The sequence below is a fragment of the Hetaerina americana genome, unplaced genomic scaffold (assembly GCF_022747635.1).
Source record: "Hetaerina americana unplaced genomic scaffold, ioHetAmer1.1.p SCAF_3, whole genome shotgun sequence".
Lineage (NCBI taxonomy): Eukaryota > Metazoa > Arthropoda > Insecta > Odonata > Calopterygidae > Hetaerina > Hetaerina americana.
In genome coordinates this window covers 61,208,586-61,228,062 of record NW_027286874.1, presented here as the reverse complement: position 1 = coordinate 61,228,062, position 19,477 = coordinate 61,208,586, and the positions used below count along the sequence as shown (strand labels likewise).

The 19,477-nt window shown below is 37.9% G+C and overlaps 1 protein-coding gene across 1 annotated transcript in view; it reads right to left on the bottom strand.

Annotated features, from left to right (window-relative positions):
- LOC139690782 (uncharacterized) overlaps window positions 1-15,171 on the bottom strand; it is a 42,411-nt gene extending 27,240 nt beyond the window's left edge. Inside the window, exon 1 of the mRNA XM_071588340.1 lies at window positions 14,914-15,171. Within this exon, the coding sequence (XP_071444441.1) occupies window positions 14,914-15,013 (100 nt within the window). The 5' untranslated portion in view covers window positions 15,014-15,171. The remainder of the gene's footprint in view (window positions 1-14,913) is intronic.
- Window positions 15,172-19,477: the final 4,306 nt, after the last annotated feature.

Genomic DNA, 19,477 nt, shown 5'->3' with positions numbered 1-19,477 from the left:
CAGATTTTTCGTGGGAGAAATTGTTTATTGCGGTTGCGTGCTAGTTTTTACCGAAAGAATGAATGACATGCACATGGCGCGGTGTGGGAGGCTCCACCACATGGGACGATGCACGTTTCAGAAAGGGAAGTGTCAGAGTGAAAATTCCAAGAAATCGGAGGAACACAGGGAGATTGAATACAGAATAAACCATTGCGATGTGTGGCAGTTTTCCCTCTAGGCAAAAACGGACGAAGGATGAAACGCTGCCTTTGTTACAAAATTCGAATAGCTTAGCATATTGCCTCTGTGATGGCCTCCAGGAATCGGGTTTCGGATGATGGATGGATCTCTAGATGTAGTGGTAAGCTACGAAATCATTAATGTATAAAAATAAGAGATTAAAAACCTAATATTGCACTCCTCGGCCATCTTGCGTATCCCATGATCGAGTTTTAGCCTCCGATTCATACGAACACGGATGTGAACGAGATTGAAAGATGGACGAAATATCAAAATCTACAGTACGAATTGATACAGTACTCCAGAGCTCTACAGTGAAATTAGTTGTTTTTCGCAGTCTTGCTCTAGGATTGAAAGGTGCACTGATAGACGACATCAAGTGCATCCCAGCCTGCAGGGCGAGTGCGGCAGCAGACGACCGTTCTCCGAGGGTGCCTTTGGTTCGCATGGCCCGACGGCGCCATAGGCGTAGTGCTGTGGCGAGTGTGCTCGTTCCTGTCACGAAATCCCGCCCGGTAAACGTTAACAAAACCTGATGTTTGCTAGAGACTCAGGGTGAATTTTCACCGATGTAAATATAATAATTATAATGATAAAAATTTAATTAGGACTAATCAAAAAAGGAAAATGAAACCATTACTCGAGAACAGTACGGAAAAATCGGTATGAAAGTGTAAGAAATGTGAATTGGTGGAAGGTAAAAGAAAAACAGGAGTATGGTTAAAGAATTTGCTCAATTATTTGAAAAAAATCTCGTGCATGAGAAACAGCCTTTAGGTTAAATAGAAAGGTGGAATTGACGACAAGTTATAATCATATTCGGAACAAAATTGGTGAAAATCGAATATTAGGTTGAAAGCAAAGTAGAGAGGTGGAAGGAGCTTATGGAAAAACTCGACGGTAGAATAGGATAAAGCAGAAAAATGGCTGAAAACTGGACAAAAAAAGCTGCTCGGAGGGGATGATGGTGACCAGTAAGATGAAAATACGGAAATCAGAATTTTATGCTCTAGTTCAAAACCAACGCGTATTCAGGGCTTTAGGGATCAATTCTGTCACGCCACAGCTTTAAATATGGAATATTAAATAAAAGTAAGCTTGAAACATCATCTAGGACACATGAAAACCGAAAAAATGCTGCTTTTCTTCAAGAATAACGTAATAGTACTTATTTTCTAAAAAAAACGGCGGACAAATGTGAACATTTTCGAACTAAAAGTATGACGTCACGTGCCCCCGCAGATCTAGCTATGAATAATTTACAGAAGAATCAAATGTAGAGAAAGGAAAATGCAGCAATTTCAAAGTGTAAATATTATTCGCCGTGAGCGAAATACTTCCGTCCGGGATCCCGGTCAAGACGAACGATTTTTACACTTTGAAATGGTTGCATTTTGCACACATTAGTGGGTGACTCCGTTTGAGTTTATGTCCCTTCATCTCCCGTGGTTCTTTGAATAGAGAAAGGGGTTACCAGACATTGCAGGTGTGTGCGTGTGTGAATCATTTAAGAAAAATCAACTAATTACGTTTCGCTAGAGTTTTAATTGTTGTGACAGAGCAAGTGGAAAAGCTGAATAGGAAGCTGATTTACTTGAGGAATAATGTTGGCTTGGTTAAAGTGAATATAATTAAAACCGTTGAAGTACCTTGTGAAATAAGAACAGAAAGCATCATAATTATAGAGCTGTGCCTTCGTTAACCAGAAGAAGTTTTATTCTTGTTGTTTGTGGAGAAGGATCACCAATGCTTCAATAAAAAGAAGGGCAAAGTTTACAGAATACCTGAAGCCAAGCAGGCTTTCTTTGGAAATAAATCTCTACCCACGCATGTGTATGGGCGTAAAAATTGAAATTCATATCATCAAGACATGCATCTGGAGTCCAGAGAACGTCAGCAGTAGCGGAAAAAAGGAAGCTGATTGCTTTATTTGAAATGCTGTCCATAGATATTGTTGCTGAAATATGTCCAAAATTAAATGGGCTGAAAAACTAACGAAGAGTTATTTCCATGACAGTCAGAGTCAAAGAGCTCGGAAAAATTAATAAGGAATACCTTTTCTAATGTTCTGGCTTGTCGAAGACAGTTGTTGAAAGAAGACTGAAGGGAATTCCTTCAGAGGAGCTATCCGACTGGTATACTTCCGACAAGTTATGGCAGATGTGAAAACGGAAAAAATACGAATGTATAGAGTGATTAGCTCATAGGTGAATTGGATGGAATGATTCAACGTTTGACGTGTGCTAGAATTGATGGCATTGACGATGAGTGGTACATTTACTCGACTTCCCTTCACTAACCTTTCGCATAACCTTTAATTCACCGCAAACTCTCCGCCATTTCCACCCATTGGTCAATTCTGATTTTATTCATGGGGCTTGTGTAAAATATTTCCCCTTAATCACATAGTGAGTTGGACGATAGATAATAATGATCTTTTGGGTCTATGTGCGATCTCTGGTAGTGTATTAGTTTACTTGTTCGTAATGTTATCATTTCAAACAAAATCTACCAAATGATTTCCTCCAATATGATTTTGTAACATAGAGTGTTAGAACTTTTACTGGATTATGACTGAACATTTTAATACAAATGAGAGCACTCTTTCAGATATGTTCAAGAAAACAGATCAGTATTTGTTGCATTTGTATTAAGAAGTTTTAAGGAAATATTCTTATAATATTTGTGATTATGAAATAACCGGACATTATTCATACTAGGGTATTCCTATACCGGGTATTACACATGCGTTGAATATCTCGCCTAGTTAGGTATTCCATACCCGCATAGTTCAAAAACAGGCCAAGTACTTATTGTTCCAAAAAAGAGTTTCCCTGTTAAAAGAAAGGGTAAACAGGATTGTTTTTAATGAAAAATAAATGAGATATATCATGTCTGTAATTATAAACAATTGTGTTGCGTGTGATTTGCTCTTTTATTTTAATTGGATACTGTCACATTATATTGCAAATTGTTATGAGTCCTAGAAGAACTTTTATTGTTTTTGTTCATCCATGTAAAAAATACTAACAATCGAAAATGAGTGACTCCGATTATCCTAACCATTTTCCGATCATGAGTGTATAATCATTGCACTTAACATAGTACTTTTGTGAGGCTATTATTAGTTACTCGAAAAACAGAACGTTTGCTAATGAGCAGTATATTTTCCTTGATGAAAATATACCAAAACTGACTTCATCTTAGGATCTGAAGGACCATACTGGAATGTTGTGTAGCCTCCTGTTGCCTGTCAATAATCTCAATGCACGATGTTTCAATCCCACAGGTTTACAGAATAATTAATCGGGTAAATATTTAGTGGCAATAATGTTGAAATGGGTAAACAGCGATGATTAATAACGAAAGAAAATTATGTCAAGTGTATGCCAATTTTTATGGCACGGGTTGATGTATAATGAAGTAATATACTCTCTGGGGGCGTAAATTTGGTATACACACGGCAGATTGTTCCAACGTGGTATGGTGACGGCAGAGAAGTGATCACAAGATTAGCTAGGCCTTAAAAACCTTGAATGGAAGTAAAAGCAGCCACATCAAGGTGAAGATAACATGGCCTGCTATCAAATGGTTTCTGGAGGAATACCCTAATGGACATCCAAGGTTATCTTTACGCGCAGAAATGGTTAGAAGAAACTTCACGGCACGACACTTAATGGCATCCTATCCCACTAATATGAGATCGTTGTCTGTTTTGACTCTCCAGGTTATTCATGTGGATGAAAATCTATTCCTACGAAAATTGGTTGAAGATTGGGACGGGTGTTCGTGATCCATTCCAATTTCAACAAGAAAGAGCTTAGATGCCATTTGATCAATTAAGTGTTTTCTAATTGGGGAAAGACAAGGCGTGGTTATGAGCGTAGTGGGTGAATTTCCCTCCTACCAACAGCAACCCTGTTAAAGGACACACGCAAATTTTTCGTGGTAGTTCTTTTCTCCATTACTTTTAGCCAAAGCTTTGCGAGAAAATTATTTCATTAGTCAGTAGTAGTTCTTGAATATTGTGATAGAGAAGTCAGAGGTAACTTTGTCTTTGCCCGTAACTATTGTAGACATATCACTATCAGAGGTTGGATTCTATAAATATGTGTATGCATGATCCAGTGCGTTCTTTTAGATTTGATAATCAGCGGATATTTCCACAGACATATAATTTTTACTCTTTAGAAGTGGAAAATGTAGTTTAGGTAAATATTTTAACTCGCATTGATGCACCCAATTTGGTCTTCAAGCGTAAAAATACATGTTTAGTGGATTATGGTGTACATATAATCAGTTGGTAGTTTATGTACATATTTATGTAAAGTAATAAGGCAGCATTTTATTTTTATCCGATTGAGCTATGTTTATTTTTAAGAAAAATTAAGAAAAAACCTCTTCTATGCGGACAAAATTTGATTATTTTATAACCGTTTAGTTTCATATGCGCTTGAAATGATAATTATGTGTCTACCGTGTCAGTCAAAATTCCATAAGTGCGTTTTAGAAACCTTTGATGGATTTTTTCGCCAGTTTATGAAGGAAGGATTGTGAATGCCTTTGAATTCCAATTTAAGCGCCTTTATTTAGGTAATAATGATAATTGAGCTTGAGCAGGTTAAAATATAAGAACGAGTTGCTACATAGCATGAAATAGTTAAAGTAATCATAGAAATATGTCCTTCTCTTGTCATGAAGTGAATTATCAGAGGTATGGATTATACGATTATGAGCTTAAATATTATGTAATATTTTGGTTAACAAAAAAACATCATTTGGTAAAATACCTGGATGAAGGAATTATGCAAGAAATTTGTAGAGGAAAAGATTAATTTGATAAACTTAATAAATATAAATTGCATCGAAGCGATGATTTTGACCAACAATAGGCTCTTCTTTTGGCTATTATAAGGTCGTAATTCCTGGTTATTGCGCATTTCTGTTACAATCGTGTGTACTTATGATTCAGTCTCTGTTGATATTTATGCAGTTAAGTGTGCAGATTAACTATTTTGTTATAGAAAATTTATTTTTTGGGAAATTGTATTTACTTGATCGATATATATAACAATGAATCAGACAATTTTAATGAAGTGATACTGGATTATCTCAGTGAAAAGTAAATACGCGTTTTACGATTTAACGGAAGAATTTAATGAAAAGTTCACGATGACATCGAGTGTTTGAATACCTCTTTTAAGATCTCAAAGTCATATTTTCTTTGCTTTCATAAACTGTGGACTCAGGTCAATAGTATTTCGGTTGACAAAGCGCGGCTGAAACTTTCGCTGCAGTCACTTTTGCTGAAAGGAGGATATGAAGGTTTATTCAGTTACCAGAGTGTAGTAACTATCAACCATATTTAGTAATATTGTGTATCTTTTTATGAAAAAATAATTAAATGCCAGCGTATTGGTAAAACGTCGCAAGAAAATCTCTATTGTTTTCGAGTAATACTGAAATTAAGACAGTCATTTTTTTTAACATTTTGAGCATATTTACATGAATATGTAAATTAAATTAAATTACATCTAGAATTAAAATTTAATTCAAAAGTTTCATAACTTAATAATCTCCTAGCTGAAAGGTTTTATGTCCAAAGTACTGTATGCCGTTACATGTTTCCAGATTTTAAAATCCTATTTTCAGCGGTCAAATTTGATAACCAAGTGTATGGATCTGATTGTTTTCGTAACCAAATAATACCTCATTCCATCATATTTCTTGAGTGGTCTAAACTTTTTAAAATGAATATAAACATAATATGAAGTTTTGTTTGAAAGTAGGATTTTCAAGTGTCAAAAAGGTTTGTTGATGTACCTTGATTGATTAATGACCAAAAGACAAATTCGAATTTCCTCACTTGGTCAGACACAAAAACCTGTTAATATTCCAGGTAGAGTGCGTTTATCTAAAAGAAGGTAAATGAGGGAGTTCCACAAGATTTAACCCAGGGCAATTAATTCATTAGGACGATCCCCGGATTCCTGTTATCTTTGGATATGAAGATTGAGGGTGACCCATCCAGGCTCTCTCATGTTATTATTTTGAGTTCGACGGGCCAACAGGTGGCATTGGCGTGAAGAAGAGAGAGATGGAACCAACCCATTACCCCCGCGCGATTATCCGCGTTTCTCTCCCACCTCTTAATGATGTACGCCCTCAAGAGCACTGACTCCACCGAAACGGCCCCAATAGGTTGTTGCGAGGGCCAAATTAGGACGTTCCGTGTTTTAGAGATCTTTCCTCGTCGGTTTCCTCTTTTCCCATCTCTCTCTCTCTCTTTTTCCAAAACCCTCCATTTCTCGTACATATCCCTTTTCCCTCGTTCAATTTGCGGACTCTGAAAATGATCCACCCGCGGCGCGGCCCTCCCCGTTTCGTCCCCCATCATCCGCCCCCTCTCGCGCCGGTGGTGATGAAGGGCGAAGGCTTGAGGGACGACAAATGGCCTATACACTCGGGGCACGCAATGCTCAAGGGAATTATTTGTCAGTCGTCAAATCCTCGGCAGACCACATAGGAGATGGGTAGGAGGAGGTGGAGAGAAAGGGCTGTGAGAAAGAAAAGTGTGGTTGTACGTTTCCTCGCTATGGAGTCCTTGAAATTGATACGACATCCGAAGTTCTGAAATCTTTAAAGGACACCGATGGGTCACGTCGCTGCTAGAGGCACATATGAGTGTACGTATGGATTGGTTTTCCGTCGTTCTTACCGACGTGAAGCTCATTTAATTTTCTAAATTGATACAGCTGTGCGTAGGATGATGAATAGAGTGAGTAATTGGCTTGGGTTCTCTTTAGATTATTCATTTGCTTTATGACGAAATGTGAGGTAAAAGTACTATGTCAATTTGTTTTATACTGCATTACGCTCACCACACGTGTGTTTATCTTATAATTTCATCGTTGAGTCGTCAAGACTTCAACAAAGGAAAGCAGTTTTAATTAAATTTCGGTATTCTTAGCGGTTAATATGTTATATCAACATTTTATTAATGTTATGTCAGTGTTCGAAGGTAGAAATATGATGTTTCCTACAATGCTCTTTTTCTTAATTTGTTCAGGAATGATTTCAATTTAATGTCAAATAGTTCCGATTTTCTGACTACTCTCCATAGAAAAACTCCCCTGAATAATTAAAATATACAAGTGGCATATAAAAACAAATTAAAAGGAGAATTTTTTAAGAAAAATCAGTAAAATTGGTCTTTAATAAAAGTTAAAATTTGCAAAGGTCGGAAAAATCTTTGAAGAGTTTCTGGTGAAATTGTGAAACGTCTGCTTTAACTCACTTCTCCCGTCATGCTAGCTAACAGGGCAAGTGGAGGCGTTTGTTTGGTTTCCACAAAGTAAGACTCCTCCTTAATTTCCCGCAAGAAAAACAACCATTTTGGGATGTCATTTTAAAGAAAAATAAGGGGAGGAACTTTAGTGGAAGTGGAATGGCTGAATTTTCAGATTTTTATCTTGAATGTGAAGGCAAGCCTGCCTATAGTCATGAGACGTTTAAATGTAGAGACAAGGTGGAAATATGAAATGGTGGGTGTTGGTTCACAAATCATTGAGAGATATTTAGGATTTGATCAAGATAGAGGACTGGATGATATTGAAGCCTATTACACAGATAAAATCCATGACGAGTTAATTTTAATCATTGTGATTTGACGGTAGGTACTGAAACTAACGCTTTTCTAGATTCTAACGATATCCAGTTTGCTCATCCATTTTATTTCATTGACAATATTCAGGTATCAAACTAAAATTTGCTACTTGATGAGGTTTTATGGCAGTTGTTATACATATATATATATATTACATATATCTGAAATATATATTTACATATATCTCAGAATAAATTACGTTTCCTGGATAGCTCAAGTGGTCAGAGCATCCGCCCGGCAAGTGGAAAGATCCGGAGTTCAAGTCCACTTGTGATATGCTTAATTCCGCCTTCCCCACCTCTAATGTTTTCGCCCTTTATATGTGTTCCTATCTCTTTTCCTTATATCTATTTCCATGTGAATGGGTATTTGTTCGCCGTTTGGCGGGATTTCGTGTTTGAATTTATATATATATATATATATTTATAACGATGAAAGTAATTCTTAATCAGCTTAGGGGATTTATAAAAAAGGAATGAAATTAATTTTTTGAATGAATAGTCAATTGAAATAAAAGAACTGAATTGAAATAAGAAAACTGTATTGAATTCTTATTTTAAAATTAAAATATACACAACCTCTTCCATTTTATATCCTGAGTTGTATTTTAGAATTACTGTATGGGACTCAAATCGCGAATAAAATATGACGATGGGCATTTTTTAAGCCATACCTCTATTTTTTAACAAGAGGTTTTTTTTATAGGTATACTTTTTATGAGTTTCTACGTACGGAAAATTATTTTTTTTTTAATTTGAGGAAAACATTTTATGCATATTATTTTTGGTTTTTGGGGTTTTGATTGATAAACCACTGTGAAGACAGTTTTTTGCTTTAATTAATAGCTCCTTGATTATGGCCAAGAGATGAAATAACAACGAATGGTTTTGATAGTATCGGTGTCTTTCAATAAAATCACACCGTCTCTATAGTATACTAGAATACGAGTGCAGACTCATCGTATATAAGGTAGAGTTGTGAAAATGGGATCCTCGAGGTAGACACCCACTCACTCAGCGCATGAGATTCGTGAATAAATGAACGAAATGTAAGAGGTTTCCGATTTTCATTCGGGATATCATTGCAAAGGGGAGACAGTTTCGTGCGACCTTTTGGCGCGTTAATGGTCTGGTCTCGGTGCTCGACCGGTTATCGTCACATTACTCGGTTTGTTTGTCAAGGCAAAGAGAGCTATAAGAGCGTGGTGTTGTGAGTGGCGTCGCATAAAACGCGATCTGGATGGCTTAGAAATCGGTGTGAGGGAGAAGAAAGGGTTGATGGACGGACGCTCTGTTGACATCCTCGAGTAATCAAGCAATGAATTTGCGCTCGTGAGAGTTTCGTGGCGAAGTATACTGGCGATAAGGGGAGAGGTCTCTGGAGTTTTATGTGGTTCCTCTTTCCAAAATTATAAGCGCTTACAAACCAACTCTTTACCCAATACGCTCATGTGTGCCTTTGCGTAATATTTCCTTCATCTAAGTTCTTAACCATTGGAGTTGAGGCCAGAAAAGTGGATCAGGCCATGCGTAATGCCAGAATGAGAAGATAAAGGAAGATGAACTAGATATAGGTAATAGTTACTCACATATAACAGCGCGGTGTACTTGAACTTAGCTGGTGCAGTGGTTTTTGCATAAAAATGAACAATTTTGACTCCCTATGCGTAAATGAAAACACCTTAGTGTTTAATTAACAATTTTCATTTAAATATCCTTATCTAACAAGCGTTACTAGTTGAATGCTGACTTTTTATTTCAATGTATGCCGTCAAGCTTGCGTTATTGTGAGAGGGATGCTATCTTAAGAAGTCAATTTCATGTTAGGCTTATTACTGAGGTGCGTTGGTGTCAAAACTGATGGTATAGAGGCTGATGATTTTTTTATTATTCACCTGGGGTTTTTTCTTCAGGCAAGTCAACCAGCAGATTTTTCTTATTATTTCTGTAAATATCAATTATTTCATATGGGAATCAAATCAGGATATATTGAGTATTTGACAAATGTCTTAAAATAAAAGAATCCTCCTAAAATGTTTCGTTTCCTTAACTTGATGTTTAGTGTTCTGCTCAAATGAAATCAGAAAACTTTCGCCATACTTGACTTGCAGGCGCGATACTTGAATGAGCACTCCCTTGCTTGTGACAGACCAATGGCTACTTGTTTATTAGTCCATTTTCCTAGAAATAGGCCATCTTACTGCAGCAAAAATTAAGGAGAAAACGCAATTGTTTTCATGGCTATTATCGGTTATCTCTGGAATTTAAAAAAAGTACGCCCTCAATATCGATAAGTTCCAGAGTAGATTACACCTGACTCCGAGGCCTCGCCTTTGAATCCCGACAGGTGCGAGAACGTTTATTGGGCTCCTTAGTCTTTATTGAGTGGAGCTGTAGGGAAAATGGCGGCATGCGTCGAAGCGCTTACAATCCAAGCACCACTACCACAAATATAGTACATTTTGCCTTCGGTCATTCACCCATCACCGTACATCTATAGTTCCGAATGAAACGATTCGAGAAGTCCATTTTGATGGAATTAAAGTTGAATTTTGTGCGCAAAAATTCTCCTTTCACAATTATATTTCACAAACACTTAATTTTTAATAGAAGCTGAAAACTTGGTATTACAACATTTTAAATACTCTCGACAGTTATCTCAGGTATTCCATTTGGAATTGATTTTCTGAGACGGTATCTATGTGCTTGAGGATAGGAGTATGCTATAGTGAGGGCAATATGATATGTAAAACTCTAGCAGGGCTGGCAGCAACAAGTATTTTTCCCGCCACATGGTTGTCCGATTCAAACTTATCTAAATAGTTGAAATGTGATTGTAATGTAATATATGGCTACCAATGAAAAATATATATTGTTATATTGCTGCACCATTGTAACATGTGTGTCCATCCAAAAGCTACCTTAAAAGATAGGATACCACTGAGGATGAAAAATATTCGATTCAAATTTAAAAAAATTGAAACGGTTTCATTTGAGAGGTGCCTGAAGATAATTGTTTTCAGCACTTTAGATCACTTCATCGCTCTCCTTTATTCATGCTACTTCTCCGGGTTGAATCTAAACACAATGAACGTAATGTAAATCATGGAAATGTTCTTAATGAAGTAATTTTATGTTAGAAATATTTCTCTTTACGTTGATATTAAATGAAGACTTGAAGTGAAGTGATTCCTTTCCAAATGTTGGTTATCGAATGATAGCTACATTCATAAATGTAGAAGTGAATGAAGGTAAAAGAAGTAAAATGCCATATTGGTCGTAACATGAGGAGCTAGAGACTCGCTCGTAGAAATAATTCAAGGAGTCAATGCTCTGGGCTGCTGAGGTTTTCCATTGAGGAGTCGGACCGCGTTTACGGTGGATTTTAACGACGTTTAATCGCCCTCTCGGCCTTCGTCTATGCTCGGGAACTCGTTATCCGCTTTCTTTTTACGAGAATACAATGGAGAGAAGAACTGAAGTGTTCCTCTTTGCTAGGAAATATGAATATTAATGTTTTTTGGAGAGGGATACATTTTCTTTCTGGCGAAGTGTTGGATTAAGGTACTTATTTTAGAGATTTTTGAAGGAAAAAGCAAGCGCACTTATTGTCTGAAATCTGGTGTATTGTATCATCACATTTTGCGTTCTATAAAGCCTAAAAGTAAACGCATAATCTGCTCTGTGAACGTAGAAGTTAAATTTATGCCTTTTAAATTTAAAGTAATTCTCGCTTAATGGTATGATCGCTTGAGAAAATTTCTCAATCGACCCTAAAACGTCGAATTTAGTTGGACAAATCTTTATTTATAAAATCTTCCGTATGAGATTAGTCATTTATTGAAACTTCTTAGTATTTGCTGTTTCCAAGTGATGTTTCAATCTATTTCACCGTGACAGATGAATAAGGAAATTGAAAATTATTTGAATACCCCTTTCAAGTTAATAACACTAGTAACCTAAATACTCATTGTTCAAAGCTCAGTTGGACCCTTGTTAGTCATGCATTCTCCAACAGTTAAGGCCACCGCCTTTCGCTCACCACACTAGATGATGCAAATTTCAGCAGTTAGAAATTCTGAATGCTGCCATTTTTTCTGTTATCTTTGGAGTTTTTTGCGTTGCTATCGCATTGGTTCTTTAAGCAATATCAGAATGTCACACTTATTTATAAATAACGTTTTCAATGGAATTTCAATGAATGGAAAGAATGCACGGCATCTTACATCTGAATTTTACATCAACCGAATTATTTTATAGGCGAATAAATTTAGTAATTTATGTTTTTCAGAAAAATGTACTAATGCATCTATATTCTATTTGAATAACTTATTATAACTTTATCCAGCAATTTACCTCATTTTTTCTGATTTCCAGGGTAAAGAAATTACATCTTATTTGAAGCCGCCATAAAATGTTACGGTACCTGCTTTAAATTAACGTTTTTATCATAAACATGGTTTTGAAAGTGCGTCATTTAGTCACCCATGGAGTAAAAGAGGCAAATTTAATCGGGAAATGCGTACGGAAATCTCTATTTCACTGCAAGATAAATCTAACGTTCCGTCTACCACGGAATCACTGGTGAAAATATGCGGGCATTTTAGTTGCACACCTACCTAAATATAAAAGTTCAATAACCAACACCCTCGTTTAATATTGTCATTTTCATTGTAATACAACTTCTATTTTGACCATTTAAGGTATATTTTTGGACTGTATGCAACTTTTAAAGCTGTACAAAGTGCTACATAATGTGTATATTCTATGGAATTTTTCCCAGTCAAGCGTGTTTTTTCAGTTTCGATGCGTTAGAATTCTCCATAATCATAAATTTTGTGTAAAATTCATTAAAAGGGTTTCTAACCATCTCTCCCTCACCTGCATCTTTCGCTCCAAGGAGGAATTGTGGTGATACATAATATAGGCCTCGACTTTGATAATAGATTTAACTTAATGACCAATTATTTTGGCCTTTAAGCGCAGTTTTTTCGGTGCCTGACATGGCGATATTAATTTACTGGTATCATCTATGATAAAAAACCGATTTAATGTGGTTCTATCGTATGATATGTGTGATGTAAAAGAAAAAGAGTACACTTTCGTGGAATGAGGTGAAATTAACTTCAAAATTACCCTATCACACTAAAAAAAGATTAAGAACTGTCAAATTAGTGTGGCCTGATTAAGTCGTAACTCACAATGGATATCAAGGATATTGATCAGCATATCGACTGGACGTTGACATCTTCGGCATGTTTCAAAATCCCATTGCCTCAATTCAACACGGAAAAAAATGCTGCGAAGAATTATCACTTTGGATATTTGACTCGAGATTGCGTATAAATATTCCATGTGAATAAGGACATTAATTTGATGTCAATTGATTTGCAATAGTGATTTCAAATAATTAATTTAAAACAAGCATACATTAACTTGTGAATTGGACTTAAAGTTGTTTACATGTGTGCATAAGGTGAGATGCAGTCGTTTTGAAAAGAAGGGTATTTCATTGCATGTGGAACATTTCAGTGTTTAATTGTGAGATGTTCATATTAATTACCATAGTTATCATTCAGCAAGCTACAGAATGACCATTGAGTTCAGGAAAACATCCATTTAAAAAGGCGTTGTTAAATAAACTTGTAAACATTTAAAATCTACGAGAGGACCAGCCAACTGTATAGTATGCGAGTATATAACTCGCATAAATTAGAAAACCTAAAATGAATAAAACTGATATTATTTTCTGGACTAATATAATATGACAATTTATTATTTGATTATATATCGGTTTTTACTCCTCTGATGTCACCATGTTAAAGCAATTATACAATTTACGACCGTCAGCCGAAATTGTCAACTGCCCCTTCAAACCCGGAATCCGAGTGACGTTTTTAGCTATTGAGTGAAATATTATACTTATTTTGCCGGGAGATTTCAAACAGGGATTTTAATAGGGAATCGGAGTTTTGATGTGCTTTGAGATAACCATGGTGTCATGACTTTTTATAAAAGTGTCCCTTGAAACCAAAAACGGCCAACAAAATATCCTTACCCCAGATGTGGTTTAAACCCACGGTATTTGGGTTAGTCGGTGAGTGTGTTATCCATCTGGATAATCCAATCGGCTGTTTCAGAATCACGTGGTGCTTTATTTTCACCACTTCATTTTTTTATCGTACATTCTTTTCTTTACTTCCTGAGTTTACGGATCAATCATCTCTTCAATAGTCTAAAATTACCGAGTTATAATTACAGTGACGTCTCTTCCGTGAAAGTATAACATTTCGTTCTCATTACTACCTGACAATTTATGTACTACTTGCTTCATCAATACCAAACTTGAAGGAGTCACCACGGATTACTTTACTCGCCCTCAGGTTAATTTTCCAATTGAAAGTGTTTCTTTGATTCCTATGTGCTAATGCTCGTCCCTACAATCAATTGGTGAAAGTCAGCTGGGATTGTTAAAAGCATCCTTCCACAATTGAGGAAATTTAGTGGTTCCCCTCTTTTCCTGCCTCAAAACCTATCCTCCTAACTATTCAAGTTTCTCCAGAGATGATGACCTCACGAAAGTTGTGCAATTTATGGACGATGGGGCCCAAAATGTTTTAATGAAGCTGCTGAAATAGGGAAGACTGAAAGCTCAGGCCGAGGAAGCTGATGTTAAAGTGGACTCTGATAAAAACCATAGTGGTTATGAGGTTGAGCGCATTAATAGGGGAGTGAGAAGCTCGGAGACATTCAGTTTCATGCGTGACGAAGGACAAGACATTTCTGGGAAGACATTAATTAGAGCGGAAAATTAATATGTCGTGGAGATGTGGGATTGTGGGGAAAATATATTACAAGGGAGCCACTAACGCTGATGGACACCCGAGATGGATTATAGTCTCTTTTGGGGCGGTCATCGAAAGCATGTTTACGATGACAGGAGAATATTTTTTTGGATCACGTCACTAAATTGATGGCGTCCATGGTGTTTAACTGGGGATGAGGGGGGGGCTTTTTATTACTCACCGTATGCGTGACTAGCAAGACACGCGAGGACAACGACGGCCACGGCAAACGGCGGTTGGATTCTGCATCGCTGCGAAGTACCGACGGCGACTCTTCCCATAATTCCTACACTCCTCCCTCCCGCGTCCCAATCCAATTGTTTCTCGGCTGTCTTCTTCTTCCTTCGCCCAATACCGCTCCCTCTTCCCTCAGCACTCTCTTCCACTGCCACAGATTCCCAAATAGAAGTAGCAAAAAAAACTCTCTTTCTCCTTGAGTTTCTATTCCCTCTTAATTCTCCCTAGGTTAGTTGCCGATACGGTGAAGACGATTTTTCCAACCCTTTATAATTTCCAACCTATTTCACTTCCCACCTATTTTACTTCCCACTCTTTCCCGGCAGACGATCGCGAATCCTTTTTGCTTTGACACGGTGTCCCAGGGATTTCTTTTCACGCTCCGCCAGGGAAGGATGCGAATGGACGGGGCGAGGGGGAAAAGGACGTAAAAGGGACCGGGATGAAAATTAACTAGAACAATAGGAAGGAACTTCCCCCTGAAATATATTCCACGAGAAAGTCAGTGAGATTTGTGTGACAAGATTTTATACCCCCAAAAGAAACTGGGATCAAATATTTCGCGGAAAGTTTCCTCTGATGGAGGGAAACTTCCCCCGGACCCACGTGTGCGAAAATGAGAAGCCTGGCGAGGTTCGGTGGCAAGCGACCGGAGGAGAAATATTCGTAGGATATTGCACCAATGGGATAAACCGTGAGTTTTCTCGGGTGGGCGGTCTTCTTCGGATCACACGAATGGATAGGAATGCCGAGCGGGGTCCGCGGGCTGGTGGTGAGGCGTGAGCCTCCTTGGGTGGGAGAGCGCGCGGGTGGGAGAACGGAGGTCGGTCCACAGGTGAGAGAGGACTCGCTTGTGATGAGGATCAAGCCTCTCTCCTCGATCCCTCAGGAGCTGGCGGGGGTTTGAGAGAGTGGAGACGGGGATTTCGGGGGTGACGAAAACGAATCGGAGGATGCGCCAAGCGAGACCGCGTCCAAGAGCGGAGTAAGGGTTTTCTTTCCAAACAGGAGGTCCGGAGATGAGTGGCGCCTTGCTCCGCTCGGTACCGCGGCTTTATAGGATGTGCCCAGAGGAAGAGCAAGCGCCGTAATAGCGCGGGGAGGATCGTCGCGAAAGGGGGGGAGGGAACAGGAGGAATGGAAGGGGACGTGATGAGGAGTGGGGGTGTGTGTGTGTGGGGGGGGAGTGGGGTGGAGGAGTGCGAGAGGTGTGTGGAGGGATTTTGGATGGACGTGGGGGGCGGGAAAAGGGAAGAGTGGGAGAGGTGGATGAGTGGAGTGGGCGAATGAGAGGGGAGGGTAAGAGGGGTGCAATGCGTGAGAGGGCCTGCGGGGGCGGGCTGGTGGTGAAGCATGAAGTGGGGATGTGCGGAATGAATTGTGAGAGGGCACGAAGTTTGTATTGGGAGGATTTGACGGGAGGGTGTGGGAAGAGGAACGGAGAACGGGAGAGTCGGAGGAGAAGTGGGAAATGACGGTGGGTGAGGTGCGGGGGGAAAGCGGAAGGGGACGGGAGTTAACCCACTAAGGATGTTAGAGCGGAGTCGGGGGGATTCCAGGAGAAGTGGAATGGGGGTGGGAGTGATTCGTGTGGTACACTGAGTGAATGGCAGCCTCGGGGGTGGGGGATGCGTCGCTGGTTTGTGCTGTGGAGTGGGAGTATGAGGTACGCTGTAGGATGGGCTGGTATTGGTTGGCTGTTATTGTTTGAGCGTGGGCGGAGGAGTTGTGGGCTATTTCCTCGAAAAACCGTTAGTTTTGGTAGAAGCGTGCTGCAGTCATGAAATTTGTCATTGCAGAACCACATCGCATAGTTTAAGGAATAAATCTTAATGCCATCACACCACATCTGAACCCTGCAATCGTGGAAAATATTCTCTTTATCGTTGCCGGTGCGATAACCCGAAGACAAGTCTGGAGCAATGAAAAACACCTCACAACGGAGACAAACATTTTGAAAGCTTAGTACGGAGTTTGAAAGGTACGTTACAAGTCGTAAAATTTTGTCGGCTATCGAAAAGAGGTCGCCCGTTAGTTGATTATAAAACTCCTGGTAGGAGTAATTTAGGAAGGCGCGCGATCGCTGTGATAATTATGGTCATTAAGAGTGAGTTGATCATTAGTTTATGCCGGAAGTTAGGGATTGGGCAGCACGTTGGCACGCCACTATTGATCCCGTAATTCGACAAACGTTACATTCTTTTCAAGTCATTTTTCCAAGCAATAATCAGTTCAATAAGAGATTTGAAGACCACCGGAAAACTTTCCATTTGGGTGAGTCGAATAGAAGAATGTGAACTGCCAAATTCACACCCTATGGAATATCTTAGAGCTATTAATATACTTCTATTGTAGAATTTGAAACGGCGTACTATTTTCACACTAAAATATTATCATTGGAAATAAAATGCTAATATTTGACATTGGCCAGCGATTAGCTTTGTTATTAACATTGTGTTTTTATAGATTAATTTTACCTATTCATAAATCCTAAAATTCATAAAGTCAATCCATAAAAAAAAGCATAAACACAGTAATCAACCCAAAGGTTGGTTTGGTCGGTGATGGTAGAGTTCACCCTGTACTAAGGCCGACTAAGGCGTGTGAAATTCATATATCAGGGTAGGGGGGCCAGTTTCTTTCCCTGTGCCGATTATGGTTTCCAAGGAAGATCTGGTACCCGGAAAATCACATAGCTTGGAGTTGAGCTTCAGGTTCTCAGAGAGTTGCCCAGGAAACAAACCCGGGCCCTTCGGTCAGTAGTCCAACGCTCTACTCCCTGGACTACCGCGACCCAAAAAGTCTATCATCTTCATAAATTTCATGCTTTCAAAATTCTTCGTAAAATAAAAAATGAGCTGTAATAACATATTTTTTGCCATCAATGAATAAAAATCTATAGAATATTTTGACAATGAAGTACAATGCATTGCATTTTGCAGAGAGAGATAATTAGTTATAACAACAGCTTAAAGTAATATTTTACATATGCTCCTTCTCGGAAGAATTTTCCGAGCAATTTACCTTCTTGACAATGCTTTTCTTAGCAATTTACTTAAGGGAGCTTTAGGTACCCGAATAATATGAAATTTTGGAGAATTTTTTATGAGTAACTTGAAATTCCTAGGGTCAAATTCCCAATATCATATAATATTATTTATTGAGTAAAATTATAAAACATAAATGCCATGTTTATGTTATATTTATCTGCCACTTATTTCATAGGTTGGTAAATATTCCTACAATTACAGCATCTTAGTTTCGTCGTTGAAATTTTCTTTTGGGGAATCATGATGTTTTTCCTGGAAAACTAGAAAATGGCAGGATTTGATTAATCTAGGATGATCATTTATGGTCATCATCGAGTAAAACAATGGCATTTTAGTTTTCAATGTTATCTCTAATATCGTGTGCTGTAATGTTTCCTTATTTGTATCCAACCAATTAATAATGACTGCTCTTCTACAATGATTCCATGACTGAAGCAAAAGTCACATTTCATCTTATTTTTTAATTTTATACTGTCATGAATTCGCGTCACTTAGAGACTACTTCTCTTCTATTGTACGCATTCTTGCTTCTATAGTCAAATATTTATTGGTTACTCATCCGAGTTTTATGTGATAGTACCCATTCGGTCGATTTAATAAAATTTTACTTGGTCTGCATACCACCTATAAGGCAATTGATAATGATCAAAGTTTTAGTATTTAATTTTAAATATTTTAAATAATCCAAAATATAATATTAAACTTTTGATATTTCATTTGTAATTTATAAGTCGTAGTTAGATGCTTGACGTGGGTGTGATCCAAATTGATATAGACTTGGTATTTTTGTGGGTATATAATGGTTAATTGACTGCATAACATTTATTTTCATAATGGATCGAATTTAACGTCGAATAAAGGAAATATTTTGCTGTTAATGCCGAATCTTTAGTATGTTGCATTTTGTAATCGTGGCTGCAAGGAAATCAAAGTCTGTATTCTTTTAACCGTTTATCATCTTGGAATGTCTCATATGTTTAAAAAGATGAAATTAATTTGTGTCAGGACGACTACTCGTAAAGCATTTACCCTGGATTTTTTTGCATTATAGCTATGTCATTAGAATATATTTTATATAATATATTTTGATCATGCTAAATATTCTGTAAATTCTCTTTTGCCAAATGTCTTTTACAGTTCGTTGTAAAGGCTGAATGATTGAAATAGGTTTCTTCACATCGTCGAGACTTCCACTTTGCTCATTCCACCTTTATTTTCTTGCGATCTTGGAAAACGATGAGAAAGTTCCCATCGGAAGTAGAAGTAATGGAACAGTAAAAGGAGGGGGAGATGAGAAATGGAGTGGTGATTACTTTTTCTTACTTTGGCATCTCAAGGTCATCGTGCGTAGCAAAAGTAGAGAGAATTGGTTTGATATGAAGTTGATATTAACTTTTTTGAAAGTACTATGAATAATATTGGTTAATTTACCAATGGCGAAAATATTTTCATTACCTT